At 44.1% G+C, this 17,701-nt stretch overlaps 2 protein-coding genes and 2 non-coding genes across 4 annotated transcripts; 2 read left to right on the plus strand and 2 right to left on the minus strand.

The window, feature by feature from the left end:
• Positions 1-5,092: 5,092 nt before the first annotated feature.
• Positions 5,093-6,516, plus strand: crhb (corticotropin releasing hormone b). Its single transcript, XM_029149325.3, has 2 exons — positions 5,093-5,329; positions 5,659-6,516. Exon 2 carries the CDS (start codon positions 5,679-5,681, stop codon positions 6,183-6,185), a length of 507 nt encoding a protein of 168 aa, XP_029005158.1. The 5' UTR covers positions 5,093-5,329; positions 5,659-5,678; the 3' UTR covers positions 6,186-6,516.
• A 1,265-nt stretch (positions 6,517-7,781) lies between these two features.
• On the minus strand, positions 7,782-10,867 carry trim55b (tripartite motif containing 55b). Its single transcript, XM_029149338.3, has 8 exons — positions 10,599-10,867; positions 10,155-10,324; positions 9,880-10,057; positions 9,711-9,806; positions 9,034-9,267; positions 8,931-8,953; positions 8,499-8,623; positions 7,782-8,424 (listed from the first exon to the last, which is right to left on the minus strand). The coding sequence occupies exons 1-8, from the start codon at positions 10,725-10,727 to the stop codon at positions 8,267-8,269; spliced, it is 1,113 nt and encodes a 370-aa protein (XP_029005171.1). The 5' UTR covers positions 10,728-10,867; the 3' UTR covers positions 7,782-8,266.
• Positions 10,868-11,133: 266 nt separating this feature from the next.
• On the minus strand, positions 11,134-11,206 carry trnaa-agc (transfer RNA alanine (anticodon AGC)). The gene has a single exon. It is a non-coding gene; the product is annotated as a tRNA-Ala (tRNA).
• Positions 11,207-11,532: 326 nt separating this feature from the next.
• trnay-gua (transfer RNA tyrosine (anticodon GUA)) lies at positions 11,533-11,618 on the plus strand. The gene is given in 2 exon segments: positions 11,533-11,569; positions 11,583-11,618. It is a non-coding gene; the product is annotated as a tRNA-Tyr (tRNA).
• Positions 11,619-17,701: the final 6,083 nt, after the last annotated feature.

Raw genomic sequence — 17,701 nt, forward strand, 5'->3', positions numbered from 1 at the left:
AAAACAATCACAAGCCAGCACTTAGTGAGTTTTAAAAGGCCTAGTAATTAAATCTAAAAATAAAAAAAAATCAGGAGAGCCAGAGAGTGGACGAACAGACGAAGCTCGCCTTCAATCCGCGCTTTTATTTCCAGACAACACAAAGGGAGACGTTTCATGAACGAAGGCATAAAAAAGTGTTATAGTGGCAGAAACCAGGATGCGGCTGTGATTAGACGTGCAAAACGTGTCGTCATCAGACGCTGAGGAACACAAAAACACGTCTAATGCATAACATTATCAGCTTTTGCTCGCACATGACTGGGAGCGTTCACAGCTGCGGAGCTTTGCAGGAAGCCAACGGGGAGTGAGCTGAAAAAGGCCGACACGCTCCGAGGCAAAGATACAAACATGGCGGATCCTGAAGATTAGGACCATCGTACGACGCGAGCGACGCAACAAAGAAGAGATTTCGGAGGCCGAGGCGAGATGTGCTAAGCGGCTTAGGCCGCGAGCGAGGTCAGTGTTAGCAGGGAAAAATGGAATCTGGGTTCTGAGTCCAAAAGAGAAGAAGAGGAGACGGCAAAAGTGGGATGTGCGGCGAAAATAAACCCGGCGCCGAGGAGCAGCCTCGTGTGAAGCCGAGGAAGCAAGCGAAGCGGCAGCAAGGCCTCAGTGTGAGCATATAAACAGGAATTAATATTTAGCCCGGAGCAGAAGCACAGATCACAGTCAGTACAATGAACTCGGCAGAGTTAGGAAGGAAATGAGACGAAGTTGGGGCAACAGCAGAAGGTTCTTAGTAAAACCTGGTTAACGCCACAGACGAACGCATCATCATCAACTATCTGCACCGAGCTGTCAACAACTTGACTCAGATCAGTTTCCAAACGTCTGCTCGTCCTCGCGTCGCTCAACCCAAGACCCTCCATGATGGACTTCCTCCACTGGACCCACCACTCTGTGCTTCCTTCCCGCTGCTCTGATGAAAAGCCCCCCCGCTGTGCGGTACTGTACGTCCGACCCCCGTCTCCGGGGAGTTAAGCCTGACGTCGAGCGTCTTCTCTGGTGCCCCAGATTACTGTGTTTATCTCCGCTGATTGATTCATTACATTAGTTTTATTTGACCAGTTCGGGGGATTGACGCAAACCTCTGGAAGCTTTCACAATCACAGCCACTCGCTCGAATTAATCACAGTCCAGCGGTAATTCTCTGACACGCGGCCCGTAGCTCAATAGAGAAATAGGGAATATATCACCGTTAAGCAGAGGTGAAACGCAGCCCTGTGCCTCGGATCCGGTCTAACGGCTTGAGCGTATTCTAACAAAGCTGTCTCCGTCTTCGGCTTCGTTGGACGCGTGCTCTGTGTTCTTTAAAGGAATCGCCTTCCTTTTATTGCACTGTTCTCAGCTTCTCCCCGGCCGCCGCTGTCTGGTGTAATTGTCTCAGTTCGGATTTTGGGCCTGCGCGCTGCCACAATGTGATCAGCGCCTCTTAGCTTCTCCCCGGTGATCAGAGAGCGGCCGAGGAGGGAGCGGCGGCGCCTACACACACTGAGAGGAGCAACTTGGAGACGTATAGTGGAAAACTTCCTCGGCTGCTGAGGAGAATGTGCAAGGCCTTTGGTGATGTCGTATCGGACACGTTTCCTTTACGTCCCGCTGCGATGAACGCGCGGGGTCCGCGCGTCTCGCATCGCATTACGCCGCCTCGTCACTGGCTCGCATCCGGCCTAATGTGGTGGAGCGCATCCATTATTTGCACTATGGACCACGGGGCGAATGCCCAGCGCGCTCATCCGTGGACGGACTCGCGGCTTTTAAGAGGCGGCAGAAAGCCCCCCCCCCCCCCCCACCGTTTGCCCAGAAGTTTCCTGGAAACTTTCAATTAGGAGGAATCGGTCAATGCTCATAATGATCATGTCATGAGCCGTAGTACGTTGTGTTGTTCAAAAACGGTGAATAAGACGCGCTTGGTTGAAGAGGGAGAAACAAAAAGAAGAACAGTTCTGTTCCGTTAGCGCTCGAATGCGTGTAACATGCACCATCTCCAGCTGGAAACGAAGCACTGGACTGGGAGGTTCCTCCCCACTCGCATTAGGATATTACATAAAGAAAGATTGGTTATGTAATAATAAGCAGAACCACATTAATCTGCATATTGGCAGCTTTGCTTGCTCTGATAAATTAGTTCTGGACTTAAACCCAGGTTAAAACCCGTCCTCGTCAGACCCACAGAGGCGACGCTGCTGTAGTCCGGACGCGTTCGACTGTTATGTGAGAGGAAACAAGACGTTCTTAAAGGTCAACGCAGCTCAGGTCAAGTTTTACAGACAAAAAAGGAAGACGGGTTTCCTTCTTCTTCTTCTACGTCTGCGTGTGGTAACTGTCGGCGTCGGAGCACATGACGCCCGTCAGACGCTCGGCTCCGAGGCCTCGAGTGGTTTCACTCAAACGCTTTGCGGCTCCAAGGTTTGACAGAATGAAGATCCATTAAACCTGAGCCACGTAATGAAGGAGCCCAAAAGACACAGGAAACAACTTCATTTCTCTTCCGATGGCAACAATATGAAGGATGTCGTGAGGCTTTTCTAAACAGTGAGCTGGACGTTCTGTCTCTCTCAGATCAACGATGGCACAAACACACAAAGAGCAGGAAAACACTGTTAAATTTAGTTCTGATCCAGTAAAATAATATGAATCCGTCCTCGACCTTTGATAAACGAAGGTTACGGTCCTTTTATTTTGGGCCCTTTTCAACTGTAACCTTTGCAAAAAGCCACCGAGCCCAGCTGCTTCCAACGTTATTGAACCTTTAATAAAACCTGGAACGTGTCACGGACACGTTGGACATGACACAAAGCATTAAACAACATGAACACATGGTTCGGTTGTGACGCCTCGTCTGCTAATGCTTTTAATTTGAAGTGAAAAACACAAAACGAATAGTCGTAGAGTTTAATTTAATTTGTCTTTACCGATGACGCGTCGCCCCCCGACCGCTGCGTGACGTGATTGGCAGATCAGCTGTGTCAACAAGCATCAGGCGACGCGTCCGATGCTAAGGATTCGTGGGTAAACACGCCAGATTCATACAGACAGGATGTGCTTTTGGGGGTTTTCGATGAATTACGGGCAGTTTTTTCCCCTCGCACGTTGTCACGCGGGCTGTTTGTTCCACAAAACAAAGGAAAAACGCAGCTGTGTCACATTCGCACATTGTTACGCGTTATCACTTCGCACGTCTCGCTTGCCGAGATGAAGCGCGTATTAACACACATTTAAAAGAGCCCCTGTTTAAAAAAACACTTGACTGGAGGATACTTTAATATCAAGTGCACCAAGGGGATGTTGGGCCTTGGTTCTCCTCCTGCATAATTAATGCGTCTGTGTAGCCTCAATCTGCAGCCGCTCAACATTATCAGACATTAAATTACTCATACGTGGAGCAGGCGGGTTTTGTGAAAGCTTTGCGGTGAATCGTAAAACCAGAAATGTCATTTCAGTGAAATTGCCTGTGTCTTCTCTCTGGAGATAAAAGGCCAAGCTCGCGTCTCTAGGTGTTTTTATAACGGCTTACATCACTTGACTATAAACCAGAAGGACACCTGAGCTGCAGGAGAGGGGTCACGTTTTGGGGTTGGGGTTGGGGTTGGATTGGAGCCCTGGGCTCTGCAGCCCCAGGCACCAGAACCAGAGGGTCAGACCGAACGCCACCAAGTTGAGTGGAACCAAGAGGAAAAGCACAAGTTGGTCTCATGATAAAAAGACGCTAAACTAGAAAAACTCATCTATTAAACGAATATGGTGTCATGGGTTCTGTTGTCTGACATATTGCACCTGCAAAGACAGGTCAAAGGTCATGCTAAGCGCCCCCCCCAACCCCAGAGGCCTGATTAAGTTTTGTCCAATTGAATAATGAGAGATTGGTTCTAATTGAGGACACAACAAGATGAAAATTGAAGCTGGAGTCTTTTCCGGTGTGATTTGAAAATCGAGGCGACGTGAGTTGACCACGAGCAGTCACTCTCGCGTCACGTCCCTATTTGTGTCAGCCAACACGTGTTTCTGGTGATGGGACCTGACACGGCCGGCCCGGAGCGGCGCTGGCCAAGTTCTTCGGCCCCCGTCAGACCAAGGCACACGCTCGCACTCACTGCACATTACGCTCGGAACTCGGAAAATGCCTCCAAATTGCATGTGAATCCGAAAAGGCGGCGGAATGTTTGAAGAAAGGTCCACTGTGTGCTCTGCGACAACATTTGCTCAATCAAAATTTCGGCTCTCTTTCAGACAGGTTGTATTTTCCTTGAGTGCTCAGTGAGTCACTTTGACCTCTGCATAATTTCAAAATGTGACTTAAAAATACTAGTTTGCGGGAAAAAAAAGAAAAAACTATTAAACATGTTTCCTTGAACATTAGTATTACTAATCATTTCATTGCTTTGTAAGTGATGGAAACGTCGCAGATCATCCCGAGTCTCCAACTGTTTAAGATTCTAATGGCTCCTCTGATATTGGATTAACCTCTCCGCCTTGAAAGCGTGGCTCGGCGAGGGGCCCCGTGGAGCGAGGTGGCTGAAGCCCCCAGCGGAGCAGCAATGAATCACTGGGAGACAACCCCCCCCCCCCTTCTTCTCTCAGCCCGAGCTGTTTACAGATGCACATCCATTGAGCGCTGATTAATGGGAACGCGCGACGCGCAAAAGCGGTCGCGCTTGCAGAAACGCGCCGAAACGCACCTACCGTATGATGTGCAACGACAGCATCTGAGGCGTTTCCAATACGTTAGCCGCCGTTAATCACCATTAATGAGTTGCCAAATTGATCAAACTCGCAAAATTACCAGGAAATACTTTTGTCATGTAAATCATCTTGAATCAAATCTATTTCTGTACACATAATTATGGAAATGAGCAGTGGCTGCGAGGCAAAGCACAGATCTTGACTCTTTTTACTTTACAGTATTTTCCTCTTAGAATTCCACCAATTATTTTTGAACTAACTCATTCAAGTGAAAATGCCAGCAGGTGTGGCACCTATAGGGCCGCTCCGGAGGCACAGAGGTAGACGCTCGCACTCGCGCGCGCACACTCACATATGACTCATCTCGTCTTAACTAAGGCACTTTGTCAGAGGCGTCCATTCACGTTACACCCCGGCAAGAACGCGCAGACTCAATCTCATCTGGGATCGCGACACTTCCAGTGCGGCTGGCTATATAAGTTCATTCAGCATCTTGTCGTTAAGTAACTATATACTTGTTTCTTCAAGAAGTGAAGGAGGGCGTCATTTCGCCAACTACCTGGGAACCTAGACGGCTGTACTGGACCTCCTCTAAGGACTGAAGGTACGAAGAGCTTCATTTCATCATTCATCACATTTGACTTTAAGCCTTTTTGGCTGATTGTTTTCACGAAGCCTATTTTCTAAATCCTTGTTTTTTGGTGAACTTCTAGACTATCCATTCCTCAGCCAAAATGCATCCTGTCTTTGCGCACAATACGCACAAGACCAGATAAACCTCAAGTCGATATATTCGCCGTTAACGTTTAAACGCACAACAAAGTCGCTTTTACGTGCGTAAAACGCGTATTTACGCACAGCATTTAGCCCTGAAGTTTGTGTGAAATTCAAACATATTGCATCAACATAATTCACGAATTACTTTTTCCTCAGATTCCTGTTGAGATCCTGACATGAAGCTCAATTTACTTGGTACCACCGTGATTCTGCTAGTTGCCTTCTTACCGCGCCACGAATGTCGGGTTATTGAGAACCCTGGCGGTGCCCTGCGCGTCCCAGCTCCCCAAAGTCAAAACTCCCAGCAGCAGCAGCAGCCTGGTCCCATCCTGGAGCGGCTTGGAGAGGAGTATTTCATCCGTCTCGGCAACGGGGACTCTAACACTTTCCCATCAGCGTCCATGTATCCCGGGGGATCACCTGCCATCTTCAACAGGGCACTACAACTCCAGCTGACGCGGCGTCTTTTGCAAGGGAAAGTTGGGAACATCAGGGCGCTCATTAGCGGCTTTGGAGATCGCGGGGAGGCGTCGATGGAGCGGGGGAAAAGGTCCGAGGACCCGCCGATATCCCTGGATCTGACATTCCACCTGCTGCGGGAGATGATGGAGATGTCCAAGGCGGAACAGCTGGCTCAGCAGGCGCAAAATAACAGAAGAATGATGGAGCTCTTTGGGAAATGAAGACCTCGTTTCATTTCGCCAAAGATCTTCTTTCCCGCTTTTCTTTTCTTTTTTTGCGTTTTTACCATCAGCACCACACGCGCTCTGTACAATATAGTGCCGCTTTATCACTTATTTATAGCTTTAACCTCAAACAGTGGAGATGAACGGGCTCACCCTATAATGATACCTTGCCATTTTAATGTTGGTGTGAAATCTACACGGTTCCCCATGTTTGAGAATACTTTTGTTAAGACATATTGCATTGACAAAATTGGCATTTTGTTTCAAATTATGGATCGCTGTATTATTGATATTTATGTTTGTTAATAAACTCATGTGCAACCAGTCATTTTCTGTTGTGCAAGATAATGTCTTATATCTATATTTTTAAATAAAAAAAATTGAAAGCAATGCTCACATTTTTCTGTGGAAATCCTTACATGTAAGTTAATAATTAACTTAAGAAAAACAATATTTCATATACTTTAATTATTAATTTATTAATTAATTAATTTATTTTATATTATTAACAAAAACCTTCCTATAATATTTCTAGACATTTATAATCATTTTAATGCATTGGAGAAATTAAATCCAGGTTCCCTGGTTCAAGGTAAAGTGGAAGGAGAGAGCACACATGGCCACTGCCTCTTGAGTCTTGCCCACACAGATATTGATTCTTAGAGAAAGGTTTTTCTAACTGAATACAGTCTTATACAGTGTAACCATGGCATTACTCTGGAGCCAAGTCGTGGGTTAACACTCCTCTCTAACGCACACAAAAAGAGCTGTAACCACAAAAAATAAATATATATATGCCGAAAACATTTACAGTGTGAGGATGCTGTGAGAGCGCCTGCAGCCACACAGGTGGAAAACATTCACACAGCAATATTTCTCCTGAACCCCCAAGAAGGGATTCTCATTACACCCACAGACAGCTCAAAGATGCACCAGTGATACCTAATGATTTTGTGTGTGTGTGTGTGTGTGTGTGTGTGTGTGTGTGTGTGTGTGTGTGTGTGTGTGTGTGTGTGTGTGTGTGTGTGTGTGTGAGTGTGTGTGCTGTTCTGATCCTTGACCCACCGTGTCGGGGTAAACTAAACAAGGGCTGTGAGTGAGTCATCCTATTCTGTTTGGCCCACTTAGCAACTTGGGGCTTAGTGCTGCATTGAGCCCATTTGTAAAGGATCCAACTCACTGAGAGATGGTGTATAATAATTAGATGGGACTCGGTGGTGGACTGCCTCAATCACAGAGTCACAGCCAAGGTGAGAGCATTGCAGGGCTGCAAATAGATGACTGATGGCCTGTGCCTCGCTCAGTCTCAGATGTACAGTAGACTGTGGGCAGGAATCCTATCACGACCGTGCTGCACGGAGGGGTCTTACAACTGCCTGAAGAAGCTATAAAAAGGACTCTAATGCCTTTCCAAGCTAGATTTTCTTTGCCTGAACTAATGAAAAAATGTGTGAAGAAGCGATTAGGGGAGAAAGAAGCAGAAAAGAAGTCGTTTCCACTGCACATACGCACGCAGATACACAGACGGGATTGAGTTTTACACCAAACCTACGGGATCTGACCTGAGGTACAGATACAACACGTGAAACCCTATAACTTGACTGTACAGCATAGTTTTAATGGCACATGAAGCATAATACATGGTGTCATAGCAAAATGTGACAATCTTTCAACATACCTGTCTCATATTATATTTAACAGGCTGTGTTTGTGATGAAATATTGAAAAAGTGGAAAAGTGGCAGCTCTTCCTTTACTCTGTTGCTCATGTTGCATCAGCCATAGTAAAGAACGACACTGCTGCTGTTCCACGATGTAGTTTAGTGAGTAGAATAAAAGGAACATTAAAAAAGCTCCGGTGAAGTTTTAAAGCCCCTTTATCGTTCGGTGTGTCCAAAAGGCAATAGAAGTGGATTTATCTTATCAGAACACGCTGTAAGGTCAGTTAAGCCTCCTAAAATCAGTCTCTCTGTTCCCCAGTTTGGGAAAAAATATAATAACTGAGCTCAAAGAGCATCTGGAAGCGACACTTATCCTGCTCCTGTGACGTCCATGCTGGTGTCTAGGCTGAGACAGCGCTCAGGGCTGCACCGGGGGGGCGCTCTGCTGCTGTGGGGGGGGGGGTTGGACGGAGGCGGCGGTGACAGCGCCGCTCCCAGACCCGGTCTGAGCCCCCTCGGCCTCCTCAGCACCCGCCTCTTTGTCCTCCTCCTCGTCCTCCTCGTCTTCGTCGGCCTCTGCGGGAAGAACGAGACAAGGGAGCGTGAGACCGGGACGCGTCCGAGCGCCGAGAGACAACCCGTCCCTTCACCTTGGATGAAGTCGATGCTGCGCAGGGCCTTGGTCTCCTTCCTGAAGTCCACGCAGAAGTGCTCCATGTTCTCGTAGCCACGCTCCACTTTATCCAGGTGCGCCGTGCTGGACGCTTCTGAAATCCTGGGGGCAAAGTGTGCGGTTTGCATGTTCACAGGAAAAATCCGCCCGCAGATAGTAAACGGAAGACTTGCTAAACAACATCAGTCTGTGGCGTTTAAGGTGGGATGCCAGAGCTAAACATAGTCCTCTCCTACATTTCACAGAAAGACTTTCAACAGCTCCCAGAAAGCAGGTGTGACCTCACTTGCTGCTTTTTGCTCGTGGCTTGAAGAATGTAAAAATTAGTGACTCATTGATGAATATAAAAAAAAAAACCTAAACCAAAGAAACATAAACATCCCATTGATGATGATGCACACACACTTACTTTTTAAGAAGAGGCTTCATGTTCTGAAAGAGAAAGAAAACGTTCACCACTGCGCCTACATTGCACCTCACAGTAACTGCTTCACGTGTTTTAACGGACTGACCTGCAGGAACAAGGCCACCTCCGGCTCCTCCATGGTCTGGATTCCCGCCTCCACGACCTTACAACTCTCCTCCAGATGGTCTCCGTACTTCCGGGTCAGGCCGCGGATGTAGTTCACCTTCTCGTCCTGCTCGGCCGTCACTTTCTGCATCATCTCGCTCTTCTTGCCCTCCAGGACGGTGTACAGGTGGTCGAACTTCTCACACACCTGGGTTTTCTGCCTGCGACTGTTCTCCTGCACGTGGATCGACGTGGATCAGTCTCGTGTGTGAGAAGTGAGAACGTGTTGCACAAGCTAAATCACACATAGTAGCATTGTTGTGTAAGTGCTGCCAACTACCAATGAGCTAGTGTTTCTGTCTGGAGCCAATGTGGTCGAGGCACATTTTGCATGTTGGTCCCGGATGATGACACACGCTGGTTTGGAACTGCTCCAATTTGCTACGTCCAAATGTTGCATGTGAACCTTAGGAAACTTGTCTCCTCTCCCCTGTCAATTACGCTGCGTAAAGTGGCACAACAGGGCAATCTGCAACAGCAGTGCACGGTGAGGACCAGAGCATTTACTCCCCGCCTCTCTATGATCTAACAAGGACGCGATGACTCTCCTAGCTGTGTTTTATAGGCGTGCGCAGGTGCATTTGTTTGGGCTCAGGCCGAGCCTCGCTGGGCACTGACCTCTATGGCGCGGCAGGTTTCCTCCAGGTGACTAATGATGCCCTGCATCCTGTCGTTGTTGCTCACCATCATGGCAATCCCGTCACTCAGCTCTGTCTGGGGAGCGAAGAGGTGGTCGGATAAATACGGCACTCACATTAAAATGCATCTAGTCGCTCCCAGTTCTCACCTTCTTGGTCTGGTAGATGCTAGTGATCGGCGCCACCTCACAGTCTTTGTGAGCGCCAAAGACCTTGCACATGGAGCAGGTGGGCACGCCGTGGGTCACGCAGTAGATGTTGATCTTTTCTTCTTCATGGACTTCACACATGGGCGTTTCCTCCTTATTCTGTGGCACTGGTTTACTGCTGTTGAATGTGTGACAATGAGACGTGTCACTTACAAACAAAGCCTGTTGCTGGTTTTACGTTGCATCAAGCCGGTCTAAAAGTGCGTCTGTCTAACCTGCTTGACTCCTGCTTGAACATATCAATAATATTCTCAACCAGCAGGTTCCTCTGCAGCCCATAAACACCGTGTCTGTCCAGAATGACTTCATGTCTGCAGGACGGGCATCGGAAGCGGCCACCAGACGTCAGCGAGCCAGCTCTTGTGGGTAGGTATGGGTTTGAGGCCTGTAAACAGTCCAGGTTAAAGCCCCACATTTAGTGGTGTCACAGGGGTTGAGCTCAGTTATAAAAGAGATTTAAAATGTTTCACTCTGCAGTTATGAAAGGTTATTCTCAGGGAATAACAGTTGACAACACAAACGTTTAGAGATTATATGATATACAAGTTCATTACAATCATATTAAGTTGACAGACTGAACATAAACTTGTATAATACAATATATAATGCTCCTCAAGTTTATAATAGTCATAATAAATAACTGATTCTCAGTTGCTTACCTGGAAAACATCGTTAGCACATTTCCTGCAGAGGTTGTGTTGGCAGGGCAGAATCACCACAGGCTTTGTAAATATTTCCAGGCATATGGGACAAATCAGCTGTTTCTCCAAGTTCTCCATTGCATTCATTTTGTACCAGCGCAGTTTAACCGCGTCGAATTCTGAGTAGATCTCAGAAGTCAGGTAGTTTTAATGCTTAAGCTGAAGTAGGCCGCTGCCGAAGGAGTAGGCCTGCTGCTCCTGTCTGCTATCTCGGTGGAGTCACTTCTGTTTTTAGCATGGCTTGCTGTCACGTCAGAGGTTGCCATTTTTACCGTGTCCATATTTGAATGTAAGCAGCTGCCCACCTCCCCACAACCTCCACACTGGTGTGTGTCTGAGGAAACAGTATCAAAGCCTACATAGCTATATAGTGGTTCCAGCAACCAATAGCATATTATGTGAGATGAAAGCCAGCGTTGTGTAGTTACAGTATCGATTCCGGGTGACTGTTGAAACAAACTATACTTGTGGGAGAAACTTGCAAAAGTTTTCTTGGAGAATGCGGGCATCGATCCCGCTACCTCTCGCATGCTAAGCGAGCGCTCTACCATTTGAGCTAATTCCCCTCTGCACAATTGGCCGTCAAATATTGCCTTATAATTATATAGATAACCAGTAAACGCTGATGTAGGTGTTTTAGTCCCGTAAGATATTCGGATACTAAATAGGTTATACCTTCAGATATTTACCTGATGTTTGGATAATGTTAGCTGCCATTAGCAGCAACTTATAGGGATTGGACGTTTATACTGTACGTCATGACATTGTGTATTAAGTTTGGGTTTTTGATTTCGCTGCCTGTTGTAATGCATCTCGTATATACGTAAATTGTAAAATGTAAAATTGTGATTACTTTTATAAAACTGCGTAGGAGCAGCGGTTAACGTATCTCCCTTCGATAGCTCAGTTGGTAGAGCGGAGGACTGTAGTGGTGACACGGAAATCCTTAGGTCGCTGGTTCGAATCCGGCTCGAAGGAGGGTTTCACTTTTGTTACTCACCAGATTATTTTTAGTCTTAAGTCACATAATGTTCACACTGCTTTTTTATCACAGAGTATAAAAACACACCACGTCTTGAGTTTGTCTGTAACAACAAAACAATAGTAATGACAAAACGTTATAATCAAAGGACTTACATGTACAACAGAGTTGCAGACACGCAGGTGGATGACTCAGTAACAGTATTTAATGTGTTGACAGCAGCAAGCATCACATACTAATAGATTATCTATTTATAACAGACAACATTTCTGTGTGTTGCTGTACAGTGTTTATTTCATGTCCAGTACTTAATTTGTGTACTATTTCAATTTAGCTGAGGAACTGAGATGTTTGTACTTTAGTAATGTACTGCCTAATTGAGGGATGTTTTTGCAGCTTAAAAATAATTACTCATTAGTGAAATTGCCCTTATCTTTAAAGTTCCAATGCTAGAAGAACACAGAATCTAAACTGATTGTCATATTTTGTAGCTGCGTTGCCTTTTGTGTTTACTTTATAGAGGAGGAGTCCCACCTGGCTCAAAATCTAAAAGTGGCTGATTCTTCACTTGTTGCGACAGGACAAGCATGAGACGCTTTCAGGGTCAAAGCAAACAAACAATCCCCATAAAGGGAATATTTAATTAATACAAGACAATGGCTATGGTGTCACTTGTATTGGTGGAAAAGGTTCATGAACAAACAGAAACAAAACACACACGCAAAACCAAATATAGAACAGTGGAGAGGTAACATTTTCCATCCCACATCCTTCAGCCACAAACCAGAATATGGAAAGTTCTTTGAATTATGATAATATGATTCCCGGGATTGTTTTTTAAAGCCCTGATTCATGAAAGTAGTACAAACTGATGTATGTCTTTGCACACAGTTGATTAAAATGTCTTTGATTGAATTAATGGTTTTAACACATTTTATAAGCACACAGATGTGCTGTAGACATTAAAAATTGTATTTCCCACCCGTGTTGAGCTATTTAAATTCCTGTTTGATTTATTCCTTGCATGAATTCAAAAGTTTATAAATGTTTCCAATACTCCTCCTTTGCAATGTGCACTGTTATGTACATGCAAATGTGTTGTTAGTTGTAGTTTGTGGATGTGCTGAGAGTTTTTTTTTTTTATTGAGCCAAGGTCGAAGGCAGAACATCAATAGATGTCTGGCGACTTGACGCATGTTTGTGTGTGTTAGCTACTTAGAACCAGCTGGGCAAGACTGCAAACAAGTCCTCCCATCTGATAACTACACAGATAGTGTCTGCGTGAATCATGTTTTCCTTATCTTTCAACCTTTTCTTCACTGGAGTTGCTTGAGCTTTCCAGTCAAACAAAAGTTTCTGAGTTATATTAAAACATTCAGGCAAATTTTATTGCTAGAATATGAATGAAGGCTTGAATGAAATCTTTTCTTCCAGTTTCTTTTGAAAACACCAGACCACAGTTTTTTTTTATTTGTGTACCAAGTTACCAGCTCAAAGACAAACAGGTCTGCATTGCAACATGTGCAACTTCTCATTCCACTCTTCCCAGTTCCTTTGACTCATGTTTTGTACATCTGGACAAATATAAAACAGCACACTTGTTAAGTTTTGTGCACGGCATGCATGTTTCACTCAAATTCTGTCTCTATCTTTTTCCCTGTGATCTGCTACAATTAATGTTTTCTCAGCGCTTTGTGACGCTGTGGGCTACCACTTCATGCAGTTTTAATCAGGTGTCTTTAAAAAAGGCTAAAGTAGTATGATTACATATTCATTAACAACAAGTAAGTACGGCTAAAATGCTCCCCACTTCAAGTGAAGAGTGAAGTGAATTCAAATGAGCACAGAACAATTAGAAAAATCTTCTGCGCCGCCTCTGACTCATAATATTGAAGTGTGTATTAGTGAATAGAGCAAAGTAAGAGTAGTATGGAGATTTCTTGATGAACCAGACAGGGCTCTTTGAGGCTGGGATCCGCCAGCCCGTGTGACTTTCCTGATCCTCAGTCGTCCTCAGCGGCATCATGGTGGTAAATTACAAAGTTTAGCCTCCACAAACTGACCAGGCCACAAAACGCACAACACAACGTGTCACAGGCTCTCCACATGAAACGGTCTGCAAACTCACAAGCAGGACTGCGTGACAGCGTCCGGAATCGAGAGCAGAGCCGTTGATGCCATCTGTTCTCTTTGTATAAATATTTCAGTTAGGTAAAAGTCATTCTGCATTCACACAGATGTTGAGCGGTCTTTTGTGATTTGAAAAGTCTTGGTAAGCGTTCTTAGATAACTGCTGCACAGATATTCTTCACATACATCAGTAAACGCGACAGAAGCAGCCAGAATACTCTGTGCTTTGTCTCTATTTTCTCCAGACTCTCATGTTCAGAGCTTCTTCAGACTTGGTACTATCTGTACTTTTCCAGATTTCCCAGTAGATTCTTGGGGGCAGGAGGCCTAAGCCATCTGGACTGCAGAGTCGGGCCCTGGTCTGCAAACATGCAACACGGGAGGAGCAGGAGATTGTCCTTGTCAGGCGTGTTCTCGCTTGAGGAAATAGTCTGTTTGGTTACACCAAGGTGAGAGTCTGGTTATGGCGTGCAGGAGAAAAATATTCCACCCAAATCAATGTTATGTAAAACAGAAGGATGACAACAATATGTGTTGCCTGTTTATATATAATATATAGTATTGTCGTTGTATATTATAAAATGCAGTGGTACTTTACATAATCACAATATGCTGCTGTTTGTGGGATTAGCCTGTCTAACTGTTGCACATTCAGAAGGTTTCACATATGGTCACACGATGATAAGAAAGAGGAAATAAAGCAGATTTCCACATGGAGTTTTATATAACATCCTCTCCCATACAATGACGTAAAAGATACGTCAGTCTGATTTAACAGGCACGGCTGCAACTGCTGGTCATGGGAAAGTGAGACGCACTCAGCATTCGAGTGCACTTCACAGCCCGGCGTTAACCCTGTGTGCCGTGAGACGTGCAGCTCACATTGTCTCATCTTCAATCGAAGTGTAATGGAACAAAGCCACTTCAGTAGCCAGCAGCTGGTTGTTTACACATCTCAAAGCCCGTCTGCATTATGCAAGGGACAATAAGGGCACATAAATATGCAGGATGCTGAGAATATTGGGAATCCAGTCATTTTTACTGATTAAAGATAGTGTTCAATGCAAAACCTAATCGATAACTACATTTTTACTTAGCTACTTTAAAACCAGAGTAGAGGACAGTGAGATTCATAGAGGTGCGGTCATCAAGTTTTCTTTAAAGCAGATCTAAATCAAGGAAGAAACTTCAGATTTTTTAAAATAAATTAAAAGCTTTATTAGTAATAAAAATGCACCCTCTGGTTTTAGCCAGTGCTACACATATAATATATGACAATAATTGTTCAGCATTGTAGTGCATCAGTCTTTTATATTTTTCTCCTACTGCTGATCTTTATATGTTTGTTCTTGTCTATTGATCTCTTGAACATTTCTATTTGAAATAAACAATACCAATCTCAGTAGTGAAACCCCTCATATGAGCATCATGCAGCATGATCCACTAAAGGGCTGTGATAATAAACCCAGCCAGCCTTTGTTACAGTAGAATGGTGCTATCTAGTGGTGGAAGGAGGGCACGCTATGTCCAGTATGCGCCTCAGCACAATGTCACCATTCATCATCACAAAATGTGCACTGTTTCAATAGGAATAAAAATTTATTTAATTTCTTACTTCATAAATGATAAATGATGATGTCATACATTAGGTCTAATGTGTTTGTGATAGTTATCACAAGCATTCTTAGTACTTTCTTAAATATTTTTAACTTGAAAACAAAAAGCCTAATCGATAAAGAAAGCTCCAACAGTAACTCAACAACAGCAAGAAAGAAAACAAAAGTGCTGTTATTGTTGAACGCAACATAGAAAGTAAAAATGACACACAGCATTAGCTTTTACATGTACTCTGCACTGAAAACAAAGTAAACACTGGGCTCTTGCCTTTTCTTGTTGACAGGAGTCTTTGTTATCTTTGTTTGCTGATGGTGCAGTTTTGTGTCCCATCAATTTCACCAACAAAACCAGGAAAACTGGTATGAGTATGAAACTTAAAAATTGGTACAGTATGAGTATGTGCTTTGTGGGATCACAAACCATTTAGGTGTTTTTATTTTCCTGTCTGATTTTTAGGCTTTACATAATTTTAAGCTATTTTTTTTGTTTGACTTTGACTAGAATTTTAATTTTAGCAAAAACATTGTAATGTGTTTTTAAGAATCAATAATTGTTATATATTAGTATTATAAACTTAATATCAGTTTCACCTCAGAAGTGACTTTTTTATTAGAATCTACTGTAAGAAAAGCAATGAAGTTTAATATGACCAATTTGTTTGTTATATTTTATTATATATTAATTTATAAATTTGAACATACATGTACTTTTGTTGTATGTGACACTTTCACCACAAGGTGGCTCTACATACATACAACAACGCAATTTAGACATTTGTAACAACATCTAATACAAGTAGCATTTATAAGTTAAAAGGTAAACATTTATTTTATTGTTATAAAAATGTTATTAATTAGTCTTGGTAAGAAATAGTGATGCAAAATGTTCAGATAACATTTAAAAACATCATCATGTGTTTGTGTGTTCATTTACTGATGGATTTGTTTCATATGCACACACAGGATGTGTACTGGTGTGTCTGACTCATCTGATCCTCACAAGGTCACCAGAAGGTAAGAGACAAATCTATTAGCATCACCATGGTGGATTACAAGCTGTCTCCAGAGAGCTTTCAGTAAAGCTAGACTTGGGGGAAAGGACCGTCTGGGGCCTCATGAGCAGATCCAGTAATTGTGAGCCCAAGGGGAATCAGTAGGTATGCAGCTCAGCAGGGTTACGAAAGCTCCCAAGGCTAATTTTGCTGTTAAGCATCCAGGCAATACTGTACTGTAAATGTGTGTGTGTGTGTGTGTGTGTGTGTGTGTGTGTGTGTGTGTGTGTGTGTGTGTGTGTGTGTGTGTGTGTGTGTGTGTGTGTGTGTGTGTGTGTGTGTGTGTGTGTGTGATGTTGCATATATGTCTTCTGTGCATGTGACAAAAAGCTATGTGGAACTAAAAGGCCTCATTTTTTTATTTGGCACAAGTCTCCACAAAGATGAGCTAAACACATGTACTTTGTGGGGGCCAAAGGTCGAGGTGACTGTGAAACTGCCTAATGCCTAAAGTGACAAAAGACATTGCTTCAAATGAAAGAGAGAGAGATAAAGGAATGTGGACAACACTACAAACAGCCTCAGCAGGGAGGATGTGCTGAGAGCAGTTCAGGTCGCACTTAGACACAAGGATGTTGTGGGACAAGCGCTGCTTGGATGGAGGGAAGCAGCAGCAGCAGCTGACAGGAGGGAACCGATTAGAAAGAGATTTAGAGGCTGCTAAATGTGCTTCAGCAGTTACTTACACAGAACAGAGCCAGTGAGGAAGCACAAACGTTCCGAAATAAACAGACGTAGGGAAACAGGTGTGGGGGACATGGTAGCAGCGCAGGACAGGGTACAGATACAGTATATATATTAAAGGAATTCAGACTCTTAGGTGGGTTTATTTTTCTAATTGGATACATGCCAACATGAACGATCCTCAATTGCTTTTATTATTGATTATGTTGTAAATGCTGCTATAGATTTGTGGACTACTGCAGAGAGGACACCCACCATTAGGTCCAGTAATTGTCAGCAACTCAATGACATAAAATAATATTCAGTAGACAGTGTGAGGTGGACGTTTCACTTGGTTAGAAGGCAATTTCCAGACCTAGGTTTTATAATCATTTTTTCAGAGAAGCTTGTTTCTCCCAAATTCTGACAAATGTTCCAGCTCTGTGCTTATCAAAGTGCCTGACAGGAATAAAGACGTTAACAGCAACAAAATGAATTGGTGTTTGCACTACCCGACCTGGCTGCTGGCTTTGGTACAGTTAATCCTCAAATTCTTTTAGACTGAGAGTACGTTGGACTCTCTGGAGCTGTTTTATGCTGTTACCTTTTTGCATATAG

This window comes from Betta splendens, chromosome 4, assembly GCF_900634795.4.
Source record: "Betta splendens chromosome 4, fBetSpl5.4, whole genome shotgun sequence".
Taxonomy (NCBI): Eukaryota; Metazoa; Chordata; class Actinopteri; order Anabantiformes; family Osphronemidae; genus Betta; species Betta splendens.

What these genes read in the sequence shown, in the direction of transcription:
- crhb (XM_029149325.3), top strand. Translation starts at nt 5,679, where the DNA reads ATGAAGCTCAATTTACTTGGTACCACCGTGATTCTGCTAGTTGCCTTC.
- trim55b (XM_029149338.3), bottom strand. Translation starts at nt 10,727, where the DNA reads ATGAATGCAATGGAGAACTTGGAGAAACAGCTGATTTGTCCCATATGC. An exon ending in AGGTGGCCTTGTTCCTGCAG is followed by an intron (nt 8,954 to 9,033) that starts GTCAGTCCGTTA and finishes TTTCTCTTTCAG; the next exon opens with AACATGAAGCCTCTTCTTAA. An exon ending in CAGCATCGACTTCATCCAAG is followed by an intron (nt 8,425 to 8,498) that starts GTGAAGGGACGG and finishes TTCTTCCCGCAG; the next exon opens with AGGCCGACGAAGACGAGGAG.